The sequence below is a fragment of the Canis aureus genome, chromosome 28 (assembly GCF_053574225.1).
Source record: "Canis aureus isolate CA01 chromosome 28, VMU_Caureus_v.1.0, whole genome shotgun sequence".
Lineage (NCBI taxonomy): Eukaryota > Metazoa > Chordata > Mammalia > Carnivora > Canidae > Canis > Canis aureus.
This window is the reverse complement of record NC_135638.1, coordinates 28,664,188-28,680,547: the sequence shown is the minus strand read 5'-3', so window position 1 is coordinate 28,680,547 and position 16,360 is coordinate 28,664,188. Positions and strand designations below refer to the sequence as shown.

The window sequence follows — 16,360 nt, the reverse complement described above, 5'->3', positions numbered from 1 at the left end:
CTCTTGGCTAGTACAGAATTAAGAGACAATTATGATGGTTGAGAACCTTAAATTTTCAAATACTGTAAACTATAAAAATTGATCATATAATGCCAAGAGGTTAAAATAAAGACCTAGAACTTTCAGCTAAAAGTACATCTTGCTAAAAATAAATAAGTGCCCTCCTTCCAACGGCTAGGGCAAAATGTTCATCTATATATTCAATGATTATTTAAAAGCAGTTACTATATGCTAGAATATGACAATTGAAAGATGAATGAAACAAGGTTCCTGTTCTCGAGAACCTCACAGTCCCAATTCTTGATTTCTTCTGAAATGTTTAAAAGATCATCAACTAATTGAAAAAAAAAATTCCACTATCTCCACAGAAAGAACATTCACAGGATAGTGCCAAAATGTTGAAAGGGAAGAGAATGGACTGGTTCCCCTGCTCCCTTATTTTGACAAATCTCTTTCATGTCAATTACCTTTTGCTGAAACGCTTCACCTGCCTTCTCAATTTTTTATTTTTCCTTCTTTTCTGCTTATATTCTATTAATTTAGATTCCATTTGTTTTTGTTTTTATTTGTCCAGAATGTAACCCAAAATAGAAATAACTTATTTTTAGATCTTTCAGAGTTAAATAAAATGTGGTCAGCTATTATCAAGCTACACTGCAGAGAGAGACAAAACTAAAGCCCCCCAAAAACTGACTTTTCCAAAAACACTAGAATGAAGAGTGGCCATTTTCATAGGTGTGGTTTTTCTTAAAAACAGATAGAAATTCCTACTGGATAACCTCTTCCAATTATCCTTTACAGATTAATGTAGAAGAGGGGTTGCCATTCTTGGGAATTCAGATTTTACTCGAAAAATCCTAAGAGATATTAGATATCCACCGGAGATAAGGCTCCACAGGATATGTAAAAACAAAAACCAAAAACCCCATCAGGGGCAGCCTGGGTGGCTCAGCAGTTTGGCACCACCTTCGGTCCGGGACCTGATCCTGGAGACCTGGGATCGAGTCCCACATCCAGCTCCCTGCGTGGAGCCTGCTTCTCCCTCTGCCTGTGTCTCTGCCTCTCTCTCTCTCCCTCTATGTCTCTCATGAATAAATAAAATCTTTAAAAAAAAAACCATCAAATTTCTTTGCTTTAACTAACATGATATTAGTCACATACCTTGGGACTATGGTTTTCATTTATGCATGTCTAATTTAAATACATTTATTTTTATTTGCACAGAGAATACATTCATATGACTAGATATCAAAACAAGATAAAAGATACATAATGAGATGCCTTGGTCCCTATTCAAACCTCATCCACCCCATCCATACCTCTATTCTATTACATATAGTTAGGTCACTTTCTTATATACCCTTTTAATGCAAATATAACTAGAGATTCTGATTTCTTTCCTTTTTTTCCCAAAAGATGTCAGACAAAAAAAAACTACTCTTCATTTTTAAATTTCACTTTACATCATGAAAATCTTATTGTATTCCATTGTGTTGATGTATCTGTTTATTTAATCAGTTCCCTAATGATGAACACTTGGTGGTTTCCAATCTTTTGCTGCAATGAATCCTCTTGTATATGTAATTTTGTTTATGTGCTGGTACATTGGTGGGATAAAATCCCAGATGTGCAAAGGCTGCGATTTTGATAACTATTACCACACTGCCCTCTATAGGGAATAGCCGGTTTTCACTCCCACTTCAGTGAATGAGAGGCTATTTCCCCACAGCCTATCTTGATTTTTCAAAATTAAAAAGAAATTTTAATTTATAAAAATGGTTTGTTAGGTACTCAAAACATTGGGTTAATTGTGGGGAGAGGAGGTAATAATGCAATCCGTAAGTAAAAAAGTATTGGGACATTTGGGACAGAAGAATAGTGACTTGAATAGGTTTTACTCACCCGTTCCTTAATTTTTTCAGTCAGGAATGGTTTAATCATGGAAAAGACAGCATGGAAAATTATCGGCTCATTTATCAAATGGATACCACGAACTTTTAATGGGAAGGAATCCTTTTGAAAATAAAGACAGTATTAAGAACAAAGCATAGATCAACAAATATTCCTATTGACCAGTTCCTTTTCTGAACACCTGCTATACTTAGTGCAGTACCTAAAGTGGGATTTTATTTTCAGAATTACTTACTCCAAGAACAAAATAGTCTGCTTTACAGTTCATAGTCACTAGATTAAGTAAAGATCTCTAAAAAAGGTTTCACCTTATAGCTTAGGCAAAGTTTTATAAAAAAGACCTGCATCTTTTGTAAGTAAGACATGGAAAGTATTTTCCCCAATTATGTATAAATGTTCTTTCAAGGAACCAATGAGTCATTTGGATATTTTATACTTAACCATTTTACCCTCATTTTTATTTTGAGAAACAAAATTTCAGTGAAGTTGAAGGAATAGTAAACACACTTTTAAACTTTTGACACAGGTGTAAATTTTTCATATCAAAGTAAGATAGGTTTATTTAGAAAATTTAAAAAGTTAAGAATTTAAAAAAAAACACTTCAATAGTTTTCCTACCCAAAATGTGTTAACACAGAGATTTCTCCCACCAAGATCTTCACATGCAAAATTCTTTTTTTTTCCCCATGCATGGCTTTTACAGATGTGTTATCAATTTGGAGCTTTTCCTTCCAGGTTCTTTCTATGAATAATTTTATTTTAAACATAATTGCCAATATGCTCCCTAAGTAATTTGCACCATTTGCTTCACTGACATAATACAGTTTTTGTACATATCATATTGTTGCAATAATCTATCAAATGGATTTGCCATAATTTAACCATTTCCCTGTTTCTAGACAAATAAGCTATTCCTAATTTTCACTTATGAAAATTGATGCTATAGTAACTATATTTATAGAAGGCAATGGTGGTTGTAAACACAACTCATATTCAGATGACCTAAACTGGACTTCTTACTTCACTGCTGACAAAATGTGTATGCCTGAGCATTCCTATGTCACCCCTCTGACATAGTTAATTAACCTGTAAAATGGGAAAAATAATAGCCATAGGATTGTTTGGCCATTAAATGGTAATGCACTTGAGATACTTAGCAAAGTACCTGATACAGGGTAAACTACTATTATTATTATATATGAAGTCTTTACCATATTTCAGAAAATTCCTTGGCTAGGTCCCCAAAAGTATAATTACTATATCAAAGATGATGGCCATCTTAAAAACCTTTTAATTTCTGAAAGAACTGTATCAACTTATACCTACCAAGAATGTAACATTTTGTTATACCATTGCTATAAATATTGTTTTGAGACAATCTTTTGATTTAGGAAGAAAATTTTAACATCAGAAAGAGAAAGCTATCATATTATTGTTCAAATGGTTACTAATTTTGAACATATTTACAGTTTCTTGCAACACTTTTGTGAATTAATAACACTTTATTTCCTCTTAGCATTATTGAATTCTATGTATCATTTAAAAGTTATTTAATTTTCTAATAAATGTTCTATCCTGTTGCTTTGTTGAACATTTAACTAAATTCAAATCTATTATTTGGAGTTAGTATCCCAAGGATTTAAAATATACACTTACTGTAAGAACAGCAGCAATCTTCTTGGCTACAGATGGGGTAATTTGAAAAGCATGAGAAAACTGCCAGCCTTCTAGATCAAAGACAGCCTTGATACCATTCCGTTGCGTTTCTACCTCCTGTACAATAAGCTCGGATGTGATTAGACTTACACGAAAAACATCATAAGCTGTGAAAACTTTTGGGTCCCATTGTGCTAAAAAAAATTTAAAAATAGCACATCTCAGCATAATGTAAAGACTCAGGAAGATTTACAAAAGGAAACTAATTCTTTTGAGACTTAAAAGATCAGTAGAAATAGAAACATGTCAAGATCATGGATTGAATAAAGGATCAAATTGGTGGTCCAAAAACATGTTCCTGTTTTTCCCCCCATCCTCAGATCCCTAGCAAAGAACAGATTTTTAAAAGCATAGGGGAGAAGAGAATGAATGCAGGCTGGATTTGAGTGCCAGATGAAACTATAGCCCAAAATAAGCAGGAGAGGGGTTGTGGCTGAAGATGAAAATACCCCTAGCTATGCTCCCAGCTCCGAGGTTTTGGAAATGGGAAAAGCAATGGCTTTTGCATGATAAAGCATTATAAAGAGGGCCTTACACTAACCGGAGGTTGCTAAAGGGAAATGGATGAAGAGCAGACTGACAGGCTGATGTGTCAAACACGCCTCAGTGGCAACAGCACATAGCTGTCAGGTCTGTACAGACCAGAAGAGTAAGTGTGGGCTTTGGAAAAGAGCCAGGGAAGCACTCCAGTAGCTGCCCACACCCAGGGGAAACAATGAAGAATTACCAACATTCTTGTCCTCCCCTCCCCCACCATCCCTGGGCAGGCCAGGGCAAGCAGAATGACAGTAATGGATAGGCAAACAGGTGATCTTGAAAGATACACATCCACTAAGCATTACAACATTTCTAAAAATAAAAAGAAGAGGGGACCCACACTCAATAGACAAAAGCACTAAAACCAACGGTTAATAGAGCAAGAAACGTTAAAAAGCAAAACAGTTTCAGTGAGGGAACAAAAGGGTAATGAAGGTTATTATTATAAGAACAGGTTATTTATTATTTGAAAGAATTAGTTGAGATCTTGGAAACAACAAAAAGATAATTCAAAGCAAATCTCAGTTGATGGGACAAATGGCAGAAAAGACAATCAGTGGGTGGATAATGGTTTGGAATACCAAGCTGAGGAGTTCTCTGAAAAGACCCACATGTTGAAATGTATGCATCAAAAGACTCATGCAGCTAGAGACATGCAGCTGGCTCCAGAAGTTTCAACATCCAACTAATTAGAGTTCTGGAAGATAATAATGCAGAGAATAGGGAAGAGGGAAAAGAGGAGTAACAGTAGAGAAAAATGTTCCAAGGCTGAAAAAAAATCCAAGTCTTCATACTGAAGGTTCCGTGGAGTGCCTAAGGAGACAAATGAAAAGGGGTGGGGGGGAAGATTCATGATTAATGGTAAAGTTTCAAAATACCAAAGTGTCTGGCTTGGACAACTGGGTAGAATGGTGGTACCATTTACTGAGATTGGAAACAGTGGAAGAGAAATGTTTTGGGAGGAAAAGATCATAAGTAGTTTTGGACATGTAAAAATGGTGAGTGAGAGCCATCCTATTGGACACAGTTGGAATATGGAGATGCTTGTTTGGACCCCTGGGGACAGGAGGAGATAGTGGAGTGAAGACAGAAATCTGAGAGTTTGTACTTTCATGACAGCCTGTGACGGGGATCATCTTAGGTCTATGTAGAAAGTTGCATAAGAAGAGGAAGCTGAGGCCAATTTTCTAAAGAAAATCAGAATTTAAAAGGTAGTAAAACAACTGGTGCCGGCAGAGGAGACTCAGAAAGAGTAGCCAGTTAAAGTCAGGAAAACATCAGGAGAATGTGGCATCAGAAAAGCCAAGGGAAGAGGATATCTCAAGAAACGGGAAGTGGTTTGCTGTGTTGAGAGATCAAGTAAAACAGAACTAACTATGTCCATTAGATTTGGTGAAAAGAAGGTCACTGATGATTTCAGCATAGAAGAGGGAGTGAAAATAGGCCAACGTGGATTAAGAGGAACTGTGAAAATATGGATGGTGAATATCAATAATTAGAGATGTTTGGCTGAGAATGAGGAGTAGAGAGATGGCTAGGCTGGAGGCTGGAGGATCTTGTGGGATTGAGGAGGAGTTTTTGCTTTGTTTTTGGATGGCTGACACGTAATAGATTTAAATGTTGATGGGGAGTGTCTACTAGCAAGGAAATTTTTGAAAATAGAGACAATCAGAAGTATTCCCAAAAAGGCACAATGGGATTGCGCTTTGCTTTTTAAGAGTCTCAGTTGCCTGGTAAGAATTTGAGTAATCATTTCATGGATAACCCAGCTCAAATATACTATACTACTTTAGACACTGGCAGAAAGCCACAATGGTAAAAAATGTGAGCTGAATGATTAAAAGCCTGCAGTTAAGAAAATAGTTACTGGCATAAATTTCTGAGCTCACCAACAGAGTTGTCTAAACCTGTGCCATCCAGTAGGGTAGCCATTAGCCACAAGTGGCTATTTAAATGTAAACTAATTCACATTAAGTAAAATTAAAAATTCAATTTCTTAGTTGCCAAAGCCACATTTCAAGTGCTCAATAGCCACATGTGACTAGTGACTATTGTAGAACAATTTCATCATCATAGAAAATTCTACTGGATAGCGCTGCTCTGGACTCTAACTAATAAGCTCCTTTAAGGCAAAAGAAAAATATGTCTTAATTCCCTTTCCAGCATCTATTTAACATTTATTGTTTTTATATGTCAGGTAATGTCCTAATTATATTTCATATATATTGCGAGTTTTTTTTTTTAAGATTCTATTTATTTATTTATTTATTCATGAAAGACAAGGAGAGAGGCAGAGACACAGGCAGAGGGAGAATCAGGCTCCCTGCGTGGATGTGGGACTCGATCCTAGGACCCCGGGATCACGCCCTGAGCTGAAGGCAGATGCTCAACCACTGACCCACCCAGGCGTCCGTATATTACAAGATTTAATGCTCACAGCAACCCCGTGAGATACTTTTTTACTGTGCCTCTGACAGATGAAAAGGTGGGGTTACAGGTACGTAGCTTCCCATGTAGCTAGAACGTAGTAGAGCTGCAATTCCAGACTGGGCGATGTCCTGTAGGTCAAAGCTTAATACTTGTTGTTACATTTTATTTTTGCTACTGCAGGATAGTAGTCCCAAGAGGCATACAATTATATCCTCTGGTTTGTAGGCTAATAATGGCAAAAACTGAGTTTCACCTTGTATTGCCCTGATGGACTGCATTTTCTCACTGCTTTCACTGCAGAGATGGTACCTAGGGAAAAGTGATTATGCTAATGTTCTACTGAAAACCTCTACCACAGATTTCCTTTTTTAGTTTCTCCCATTAATTCAATTATATTAGGTAATTTATAAATCTTTATCCTCTTCTTTCATTTTACTCCTAAACTGCTTCTCAGTTTTTCCTTTTCACCGCAGAATAAAACATCTTATTCTACATAACACACAGGAAATTTGCTGCATGCTCTTCTATTCTGACCATCACTATATCTTCATGTTTTCCTGATTTTAAAATCTCTTTTAGGGGCACCTGGGTGGCTCAGTGGTTAAGCGTCTGCCTTTGGCTCAGGTCATGATCCCGGGGTCCTGGGATCGAGTCCCACGTCGGGCTCCCCAGGCAGAGCCTGCTTCTCCCTCTTCCTATGTCTCTGCCTCTTTTTGTCTCTCATGGATAAATAAATAAAATACTTACTAAAAAAAATCTCTTTTAGCTAAACAGTGTACTTAAATGTTAATGTACCACAAGAAACCCTCTCTCTAAGCAATAGAACAGTATGAACTCAGTGTTATGGTATGTATGTATGTATTTATAAAGCTTTTATTTTTAAACTATGTCTATACCCAACATGGCGCTCGAACTCACAACCCCGAGATCAAGAGTCACACACTCCACCAAATGAGCCAGCCAGGTGTCCCCAGTTTTAAGGTATTTATGATCAAAGTAGCATATTTGCTTTTTCACTAGAAAGGTGTCATTTTTAATTCGTAAGTTGCCCCAGGTAATTTATGAACAAACGTGAAAAAACTCCCACCAGGCAGTACAGAGCCAGGACACTTGCAGGAAAGAGTCCCCCCCCCCCCCCCATTAATACAGGTTTCAGTATTATGTTCCTGTGCCTTTAAGTAGCATTGCTAGATAAAATATAAGACATCCTGTTAAAGGTGAATTCCAGGTAAACCACAAATAACTTTTTAGTATGCATGGGGCACACTTATTATATCCTGTTTATCTGAAATTCAAATTCAAACTGGACATACCATATTTTCATACAATATATGTTTACTTGCTACATAAAACATAGATACTATCTTCACTGTGGCACCTCTATCCCTAAAGAACTCAGGGATCTTCATTCATCTTCCTAAAAGGACAAGGCAGACATTGGGATGTCTGTTTATGGACGGTGACTTCATGACTGGCCCAATTGTATTTGACACATAAGCTGAAGCAAAAAAAAAACGGAATCGGTCTACTTCTGATACCCTAAAGAATTAAATGCAGTGCCTTCTTGCAAGATCATAAACAGCTGAGTTTACAGGCAGGTATCTTATCTATAATCAAGTAGGAAAAGCAAATCTATAACTATTCTAAAGTTCCCTTGAATATTTATGGGTATAAAAGTTTATGTAAGATTATAATTCATAAGATTCTCCTCGTAAAACGTTGGTTATCTTTGTCCTTTCACCTGGGCCACGAGAGGATGCTGGCAGCAGTGTGAGTCCTTTGTTACACCCCATTTTTAATCATACACAGGTCTAAGAAAGGGCCAGTCGCCAGTCTACAGGAAAGACTAGGAAGATCTCACAGTGCAAAGGGGATGCTGTGACAAGAGGGGTATGTGGAATATAGTGTCTTCAACACCCCAGGGATGCTGCTTTCCCCCGGACCTCCCCCTTTCCCAGGGAACGAGCTCCTCAGCCCTGAGTGGTATCCAACTAGCCATTCACTCCAAAAATATTTAATAAATACCTACCATGTACTAGGTCCTGGTTTCAGTGTTAGCTACAATGAATAACAGAACAGACAAAATCCATGCTCTTGCAGAGCTTGTGTTCTTACAGTTCAGAGTTCTTATGTGGATTTCCAACTAAGCATTCTCTAAACACTCTACCTTGATCTTTTTCACCTTTTCCTCATATTTATCTGTTTTCTTTCTCTCTTAGTTTATACAGTTGACTGTGTGGAAAAATGGAAGTAAGATTTTTTTGGTTTCTAATTTTCTCACGATTGCCAGTTTTGTTATAGTTGAGGGACATTGCAGTCTAAAGTAAGCCTCAATTAAAACCTAAAAAGCAAAATTCTTAAATATGGACTCGTGGAAGCTTTTCAACATGGCGGTCAAGAAAAAAGAGAGAAAAAGGAAAATAGTGCTGTATATGGCTTACCAATTCTGTAAATAAGAACTTTGCTGCCAGTGGGATCTCTGGCTCTCAGGACTCCAAGGTAACCAGCCTTCAGAAGACCAAGAATACTTCTGGGACATAGATCTGCGCTTATTTCTGGACATTCTGCTCTCCACTTATAATAGTTTTTCAGTAACTGAAAAACAAAATAAAAATTGTCTACAGAGAGCATACATGGTAAAGCACTTTGTAAAAATGGTAGCAAAGCCTTGGCATTATGTATGGCCCTTACCATCCATTATGTCAGGCTTTTAATCTGGGTTGGGTTTTTTTGTTTTTTAGGTTTTCCTTTTAGTTTTAAAAATTAAAGTTCCCTTCTTCAAGGATCTCAGGTGATAAGACTTCATCACAAACTTAAAGTTGAATAATTTTCATTCATCTCCTATGGTTGATAGTCTCCAAAGACAGCTATCAGTAATACCTCCCCTCCTGCTAAACACATGCCATTTGTCCCATTCGAGGTGGAATCCAGTTGACTCCTGCCCCCCCAGAATGTGGGCTGGCCTTATATTTTGCTTCCGCAGAAGTGACACTGTGCTAGTTTAGGAAGGCTGGGACTTTCTGAGTCTGCTTTTGGGGATCCAGAAACCACATAAGAATAGGAATACTTAAGAAATAATACATAAGAATACATAAAAATACATAAGAATAAGTCTATGTGGAAAGAGGCACTGGACAAGCAGGGTCCATCTTGGTCTGGTCTCAGCAAACTTCCCATCTGATGCAGTGTGGAGCAGAGATGAGCCATCCCTGCTCAGCCTTGCCCAAATTAGAGAATCACAGACCAATAAATAGTTGTGGTTTAAGCCACTAAGCTTGGGAGTGACTTGTTACTCAACAATAGATAACTCCTTTCTGAAATAAGGAAGATACAGGAATACTAGAAATCAATTAAATGAATTAGCTCTACAAATATTTTTAGAGGATCTACAATATTCTACACACCCGGTAGGCACTTGAGTTACAGCCATGAACAGAATAAAATGCCTGTGCTCCTTGGGACTGACCTGCTGGTGACAACTGGATCATACGTGCCATGCTATGCAGTGAAAAGTTAAATTCCCAGGTTGCTTCATCAGAGAAACCTTGACCCTACCATTTATTACCTGTGTGATCTTGGATAAATATTTAACTCCTTTGTGTCTTGTTTCCTCCATATCTGCCTTGTAGGGTTAAGCATAAAGCATATATGGGCATAATGAGTGGCAGTGACCACTGCTACTGTTGTAATAGGGAAAGATATTTGTATTCATTGCTCATTTGAGTATATTAGTGCAGGTTTTTGTACAGATAACTAAATTTTTTTGTTTTATTTTCTTTCTTACAAAAAAGAGCTAAGCCAAAGGTACAACGGAACATCTCTAGACCACTGCTATACTGTCTACTAATAGATAAACAACAAAAATCAACTTTGTTAATAGTGGTATGCTTCCAAGTGAAACAGTATGTCTGGATAGTAGGTCTTGGCAAAGTATGGCCTGAAGGAATCCTGTTTTCTTTTTATTTTAAGAGAACCACCAATAATGGTTACTCTGCATTTACAAGTAATACAGATATTGCCTGTATATTGTGGAGAATACTAAAATCAAATTATGCATTTAAAGTTTATTATGGTTTAATTTTCCTCTTCACAATTTTCAGCATTCTCAATTTTTGTAAAGTGGCAATATGTTTGGGGTTTTTGTTTTGTTTTGTTGTAAAGAAAGAAAAAGAGTACAAGCAGGAGGGGCAGAGGGAGAAGGAAAGGGAATCTCAAGCAAACTCCATGTTGAGCATGGAGCCTGGTGCAAGGCTGGATCTCAGAAACCCGAGATCAGTATCTGAGCCAAAACCAAGAATCAGATGTTTAAGTGACTGCACCACCCAGGCACCCCAACAATATGCTTGTTTTGAGTTTAAAGAGGTCTACTAGCAGTGGGGAATGGAAGTTTCGATGAAAGGAAGGGAGAGTCATTGGAATAAACATGACAGGTCTGATCACAAAATCCTAATGATCTGGAGGAGAAACTACAAATACAAATTTAAAACCCAAGTAAAGGGTGAAAATCCCAACCTTGGGCAATGTTAATGGCTGGCAATGACTGACGAAAGAGAAAAGCTGGCTGGACTGTAGGAGAAGCGACACGATGGTGCACAGAAGGGAGGAAAAAGTTCTGTGTGCCGCCGGGCCCCCCTCCTCTCTCTCTCCAGTGATGGTGTCTTTCTAACTTTCTCTTTTTCTGTCTTTCTCCCTCTCGGTTCTTCATTTAATAAACTTTTCTGAACTCTTTTTAAAAAGAGAATGACATGAGTTAAAGAAAACTGAGAGGTAAGAACGAAAAGCGTCCATAAATTAGCCAACAACAAAATAGTTGGTGACCTAAATAGCAATTTCCAAAAGCAGAAAGAACAAAAGGTACATTGTAGATTCTGATATACGCATTCTACTCTATGAGTTTCTCTTCCTCCTCCTGTCTTAGAGGACATCAGAATGAGTGTTTGATAGTTCCTCAGATATAAAATAGTCCTTTTAATTCTGATTCAAGCAAAATGCTAGAAGCGGCATATTAGCTCCCTTGTAAAAATAACAATTTTAGTCTCCCATGGAATCACAGAAGTTGTAGCTTCATTAAAAGGGATCTTTTAGGTAACAGGGGCAGGGGCCTCAACTTATTTATCTCTACAGAGTGCTGGGCACCCAGGAGTTAGGTACAAATGGTAAATGAAAGAATAAATTAATGCATGAGTAACCCAGCTGAATTCACATACTTGAAAACCTGACTGTCATAAAGTTGCACAAATCACTCTCATGCCTTTGACATTTAACTTTTGCAAATTGAAATATCTAAACCTGGATCTTTGATCATTACTCTTCCACTGACATAAACTTGGCTGACATAAATAAGTTACATAAATGATGTAAACTGCTACTGAGCAATTCTCAAACAAATCATCAAAAGTCCACAACAACAAAAAAAAATTGGCAAGTGAACTTTCATTACTGGAAGGCACCTGTTTTGCTACAATTAGGAAAAAATAAAAGTAAAAAGTTATGGTTTATTTTAACTATGCTTTGCCTCTGACATTTTTCATGCACTTTCAAATGAAGTACAACTATAGTTGTGCTGCTTCTACAGGGTTTGATGGCATTATTTCAATTCCTTCACACAACCATCCTGAGAGGTAAATATTGTTACTCCAGTTTACAGATAAGAATACTAAAGCTCAGAGAAGTTACACAGTAACTATCAGGAGCAGAGTCACTGAAACTGACATGTGATAAGATAAATTTTACAAAAGAACCTATAGGAAGAGTCAATGGATTTTTGAAAGCCTCAAAGAAGACTTTGGGGAAACCATAAAAATATTTAAAGGATAAAAAACTTGCCACACGGAGCAAAAACAGAAGAAACTGAACTAGTCACTTATAAAACACAGGAATTCACTAGAATATGTGGAACAGACAGGTTAACAGTTGGCCATTTTATGTTCACTGTTTTAAACAGAAGGGGCAAGTGCAGTATACTTGGGAGCACAGGCTTTGCAGAGTTCAGCCCAAGTTCAAATCCCTAACTCCACCACTTACTAACTGATTTTTGGACTAATTACTGTCTCCATCACAATGTCTTCTAAAATGAGAAAATAATGAGATAATCTGCACAAACACTATTTACCAAGATACCTGGTATGCTATAAGCTATTAGAATCATAAAAACCTCAATAATTCATTATAACTTCAAATACAAAAACTAGAATGAGAAATTTCATTGTAATTGACGAGCTTATCAAGGCCTTCTTCATATACTAAAATTATAGGGCTTTTACATTATAAATAAGGGAGTTTGAGTTGAATTAGCTTCTTTTATGGAGGAAATTGACAAAAAAAAAAAAAAAGTTTCACACTCAACCTTTCCTTTTCCTATCCAGTTGGCAGAAAAGTAAGGCAAAGAGTTCACAGACAGAAACTTGATCCCTATCCAGGGGATTTAGACAGCTTTGCTAACCAGTTCCTCAAGGACATGATGAAAACAATTCAGGAAAATAAAGAATACAGACAATAATACATATAACAGATGCTGGAGGTAAATTTTATTTCTTCTTGTATTTAGACATTACTTTTGAAAAGCAGCTAAAATGAAATCAGTGAATTGCACACTTCTTTTATTATTAGTTACCTCTATGCATTTATATGTTTAATGCCTCATTTAAACTGTACTTCTCATAGGACCTAAGAGTGTCTTTATATTTAGTAATTACTGAGTAAATATTAGTTTGTTACTCATACTTGGGTATGAGGATACTTGAGTAGCCATCTGACAAAACATAAATAAAATCAGATTCCTATTTCATTCCTAACATCAAAATAAATCCCAGTGGGTCAGGATAACTGAGTAGCCATCTGACAAAAATGAAATCAGATTCCTATTTCATTCTTGGCATCAAAATGAATCCCAATAGGTTAGCAACTCCAACATTAAAAAGAGAAGTCATTGGGATCCCTGGTTTGGCTCAGGGCATGATCCTGGAGTCCCGGGATAGAGTGCCACGTCGGGCTCCCAGCATGAAGACTACTTCTTCCTCTGCCTCTGTCTCTCATGAATAAATAAATAAAATCTTTTTAAAAAATAAATAATAGGGCAGTCCCGGTAGCCCAGCAGTTTAGCGCCGCCTTCAGCCCAGGGTGTGATATGGAGATCCATGCATCCATCCATCCCTGCATGGAGCCTGCTTCTCCCTCTGCCTGTGTCTCTGCCTCTCTCTCTCTCTCTCTGTCTGTCATGAATAAATAAATAAAATATTTAAAAAAATAAAAATAAAAATAAATAAAATAATAAAAATATAAAAATAAAAAGTCATAAATTACTAGAAAAAATTTTGGAGAGAAGAGCTTATCAAAGAACTGATATATGTGATTACATAAAAATGGTTAAATTAGGCATAGAAAAAAATACCCAAGCAATGTCAAAAGACAACTAGGGCAAAGGGTTATTTTCTTTATACATAAAGACATTTTATGAATAAGAAAATGTGTATTTTATGTGAACAAAATGGAAGAAAATTAACAAATGGTAAGAACAGTTAACTGGAAAATAATTTTATAAATTTAAATATATGAAAGATGTTTAATCTAATTTATAATTAAATAAATGCATATTATAACAAGAACCAATTTCTCATCAAGCAGGTTGACACAGATCATAATGTTTTATCGTACAATACAGGTGATAATACAGAGAAAGAGGCACCATTTTATAACAAAAGTCATAAAATTAGTGCAAACCCTTTGAAATACAGTTATATTTGTCAACACTGAAATGCAAACCTCACTTCATCCAGCAACTATATAGGTTGAACTTACAAAGATATATTCCTATTTTTGCACGAAGACAAATGTATGGGATCCCTGGGTGGCGCAGCGGTTTGGCGCCTGCCTTTGGCCCAGGGCGCGATCCTGGAGACCCGGGATCGAATCCCACGTCGGGCTCCCGGTGCATGGAGCCTGCTTCTCCCTCTGCCTATGTCTCTGCCTCTCTCTCTCTCTCTCTCTCTCTCTCTCTGTGTGTGACTATCATAAATTAAAAAAAAAATGTGAAGACAAATGTATAAGGAGATACTACAATATCCAGTTGGTGACAGATATTGTTTATTGCATTTTGTGCACTGCCAGGCAAATTGGAAGAGTTCAAAAAATAATCATTGGAATGAAGGAAAGAACAGCATGCGTGGGCATTGCCATTGGCTGAGGACAACTCATATCCAATAAGAGGGGGCTGGTTAATAAATTTTGATATAATAAATCCATACAATGGAATAGTATACAGCCCCCAAAAGAGTAAGATGTAGCACACAGAGGGGAATAGGCTGATCTCTATGATAAATGAGGTAAAAGCAAACAAAAATAACCAAGGCCAACTGTAAAACACATACATGTGTTTGTACGAGCACAGACAATATCTAGAAAGATAAACAGGTAACAACAGTAAAACTGCTTCTGGGTAGATCACTAGCAAAATGAAGGTTTGGGATGGGGAACTTTTTTCCTTTATAAAGTTACTTTTAGAAACATACTTTGCACTCTTTACTGCTGATGATTTTTTTTTTTTAAATCACCCATGCTCTTTAGTTTTTTCCATTAAAAATCAGTTATCAGGGACACCTGGTTGGCTCAGTGGTTGAGTGTCTGCGTTTGGCTCAGGTCCTGATCCCAGGGTCCTGAGATCGAGTCCCTCCTTCACAGGGCTCCCCGCAGGGAGTCTGCTTCTCCTTCTGCCTACCTCTCTGCCTCTCTCTGTGTGGCTCTCAAGATTAAATAAATAGAGTCTTTTTTCAAAAAAAAAAAATCAGTTATCGACAACAACAACACTCCTACTGGGTCATGTCACTGTTCTGCACCATGGTACTTTGCCTGCCTCCCATCTCCGTCCTTGCACTGAGTACGCCGCTCCGCTCGGGAAAGGGCTAGACGAGGTTCAGGGCCCGATTGCATTACGTATGTCAGGCTCTGCTGGGTCAGGCTCTGCTGGGTACGTATCGTTCCGTGAGGCTGGTTAATGCGCAATCCTGGAAATCAATCGGTGGTAGGCTCTCTCGCTAACATCTCACAGAGGAGGATGCCGAGCTTCGAAGGGACAGGAGCTCAAGGTTCCATCCCAATGTTTGGTTCCTGCCTTCCTATCCTCCCGGCCCTCAACCACCTGTAACGTACCTGGAAACACAAGAGAACCACCTTATCGCACATCTTTTCACCCAAAATGTCCTGGACTGCTTTGCCGCCCCGACACTTGGGAATTATTATCAGTAACGATGGCGCTACTTTGCTGGCATTTGGCTCTCGACCTTCAGTGCTCCCGGCAGCTTCATCCTGCCCGCCCCGCGCGGAGAGATCTGCTGGGATGTGGCGGGGCCGGGTTCCCCCCTCGCCGCCGCTGCTTTGTCTTCTCTCGCCGGGGACGGGAGAGGCACCCCCAGCCCGGAGCCCTTCGGCGGGTTTCGCGATTCCGCGGCTGAGCCCGAGACCCGCCGCGCCGCGCCGCGCCGGGGGTCCCGGGGGTCCCGGGGGTCCCGGGGGTCCCGGGGGTCGGGCCCCGCCGCGGGGAGGGGAGCGCGCTTACCCGCCAGGCCAGCTCCAGGTCGAAGTCCCGGGCGCGCAGGAAGCGCAGCAGGAAGGCGTCGGTGAGCGGCAGCGGCGACCGCGGGGCCCCCGCCGCCCGGGCCCGGCGCCGCAGCTCCGCCAGGCTGGGCTGCAGCAGCGGGCAGTGGTCGGGCAGCGCGCTCAGCGCCAGCCCCGCCGCCAGCCCCGCCGCCGGCCCCGGCCGCGTCTCGGCCAT

At 38.8% G+C, this 16,360-nt stretch overlaps 1 protein-coding gene and 1 long non-coding RNA gene across 2 annotated transcripts in view; one reads left to right on the top strand and one right to left on the bottom strand.

Moving 5' to 3' along the window:
* The window catches only part of LOC144300587 (uncharacterized), a 21,482-nt gene extending 17,826 nt beyond the window's left edge, over positions 1–3,656 (top strand). Inside the window, exon 4 of the long non-coding RNA XR_013367331.1 lies at positions 802–3,656. This is a non-coding gene — a long non-coding RNA (uncharacterized LOC144300587). The remainder of the gene's footprint in view (positions 1–801) is intronic.
* TTPA (alpha tocopherol transfer protein) overlaps positions 1–16,360 on the bottom strand; it is a 19,017-nt gene extending 2,657 nt beyond the window's left edge. Inside the window, exons 1-4 of the mRNA XM_077876818.1 lie at positions 16,145–16,360; positions 9,036–9,189; positions 3,568–3,761; positions 1,903–2,013 (exon numbers count right to left, since the gene is read on the bottom strand). Coding sequence (XP_077732944.1) covers positions 1,903–2,013; positions 3,568–3,761; positions 9,036–9,189; positions 16,145–16,360 — 675 coding nt within the window. The remainder of the gene's footprint in view (positions 1–1,902; positions 2,014–3,567; positions 3,762–9,035; positions 9,190–16,144) is intronic.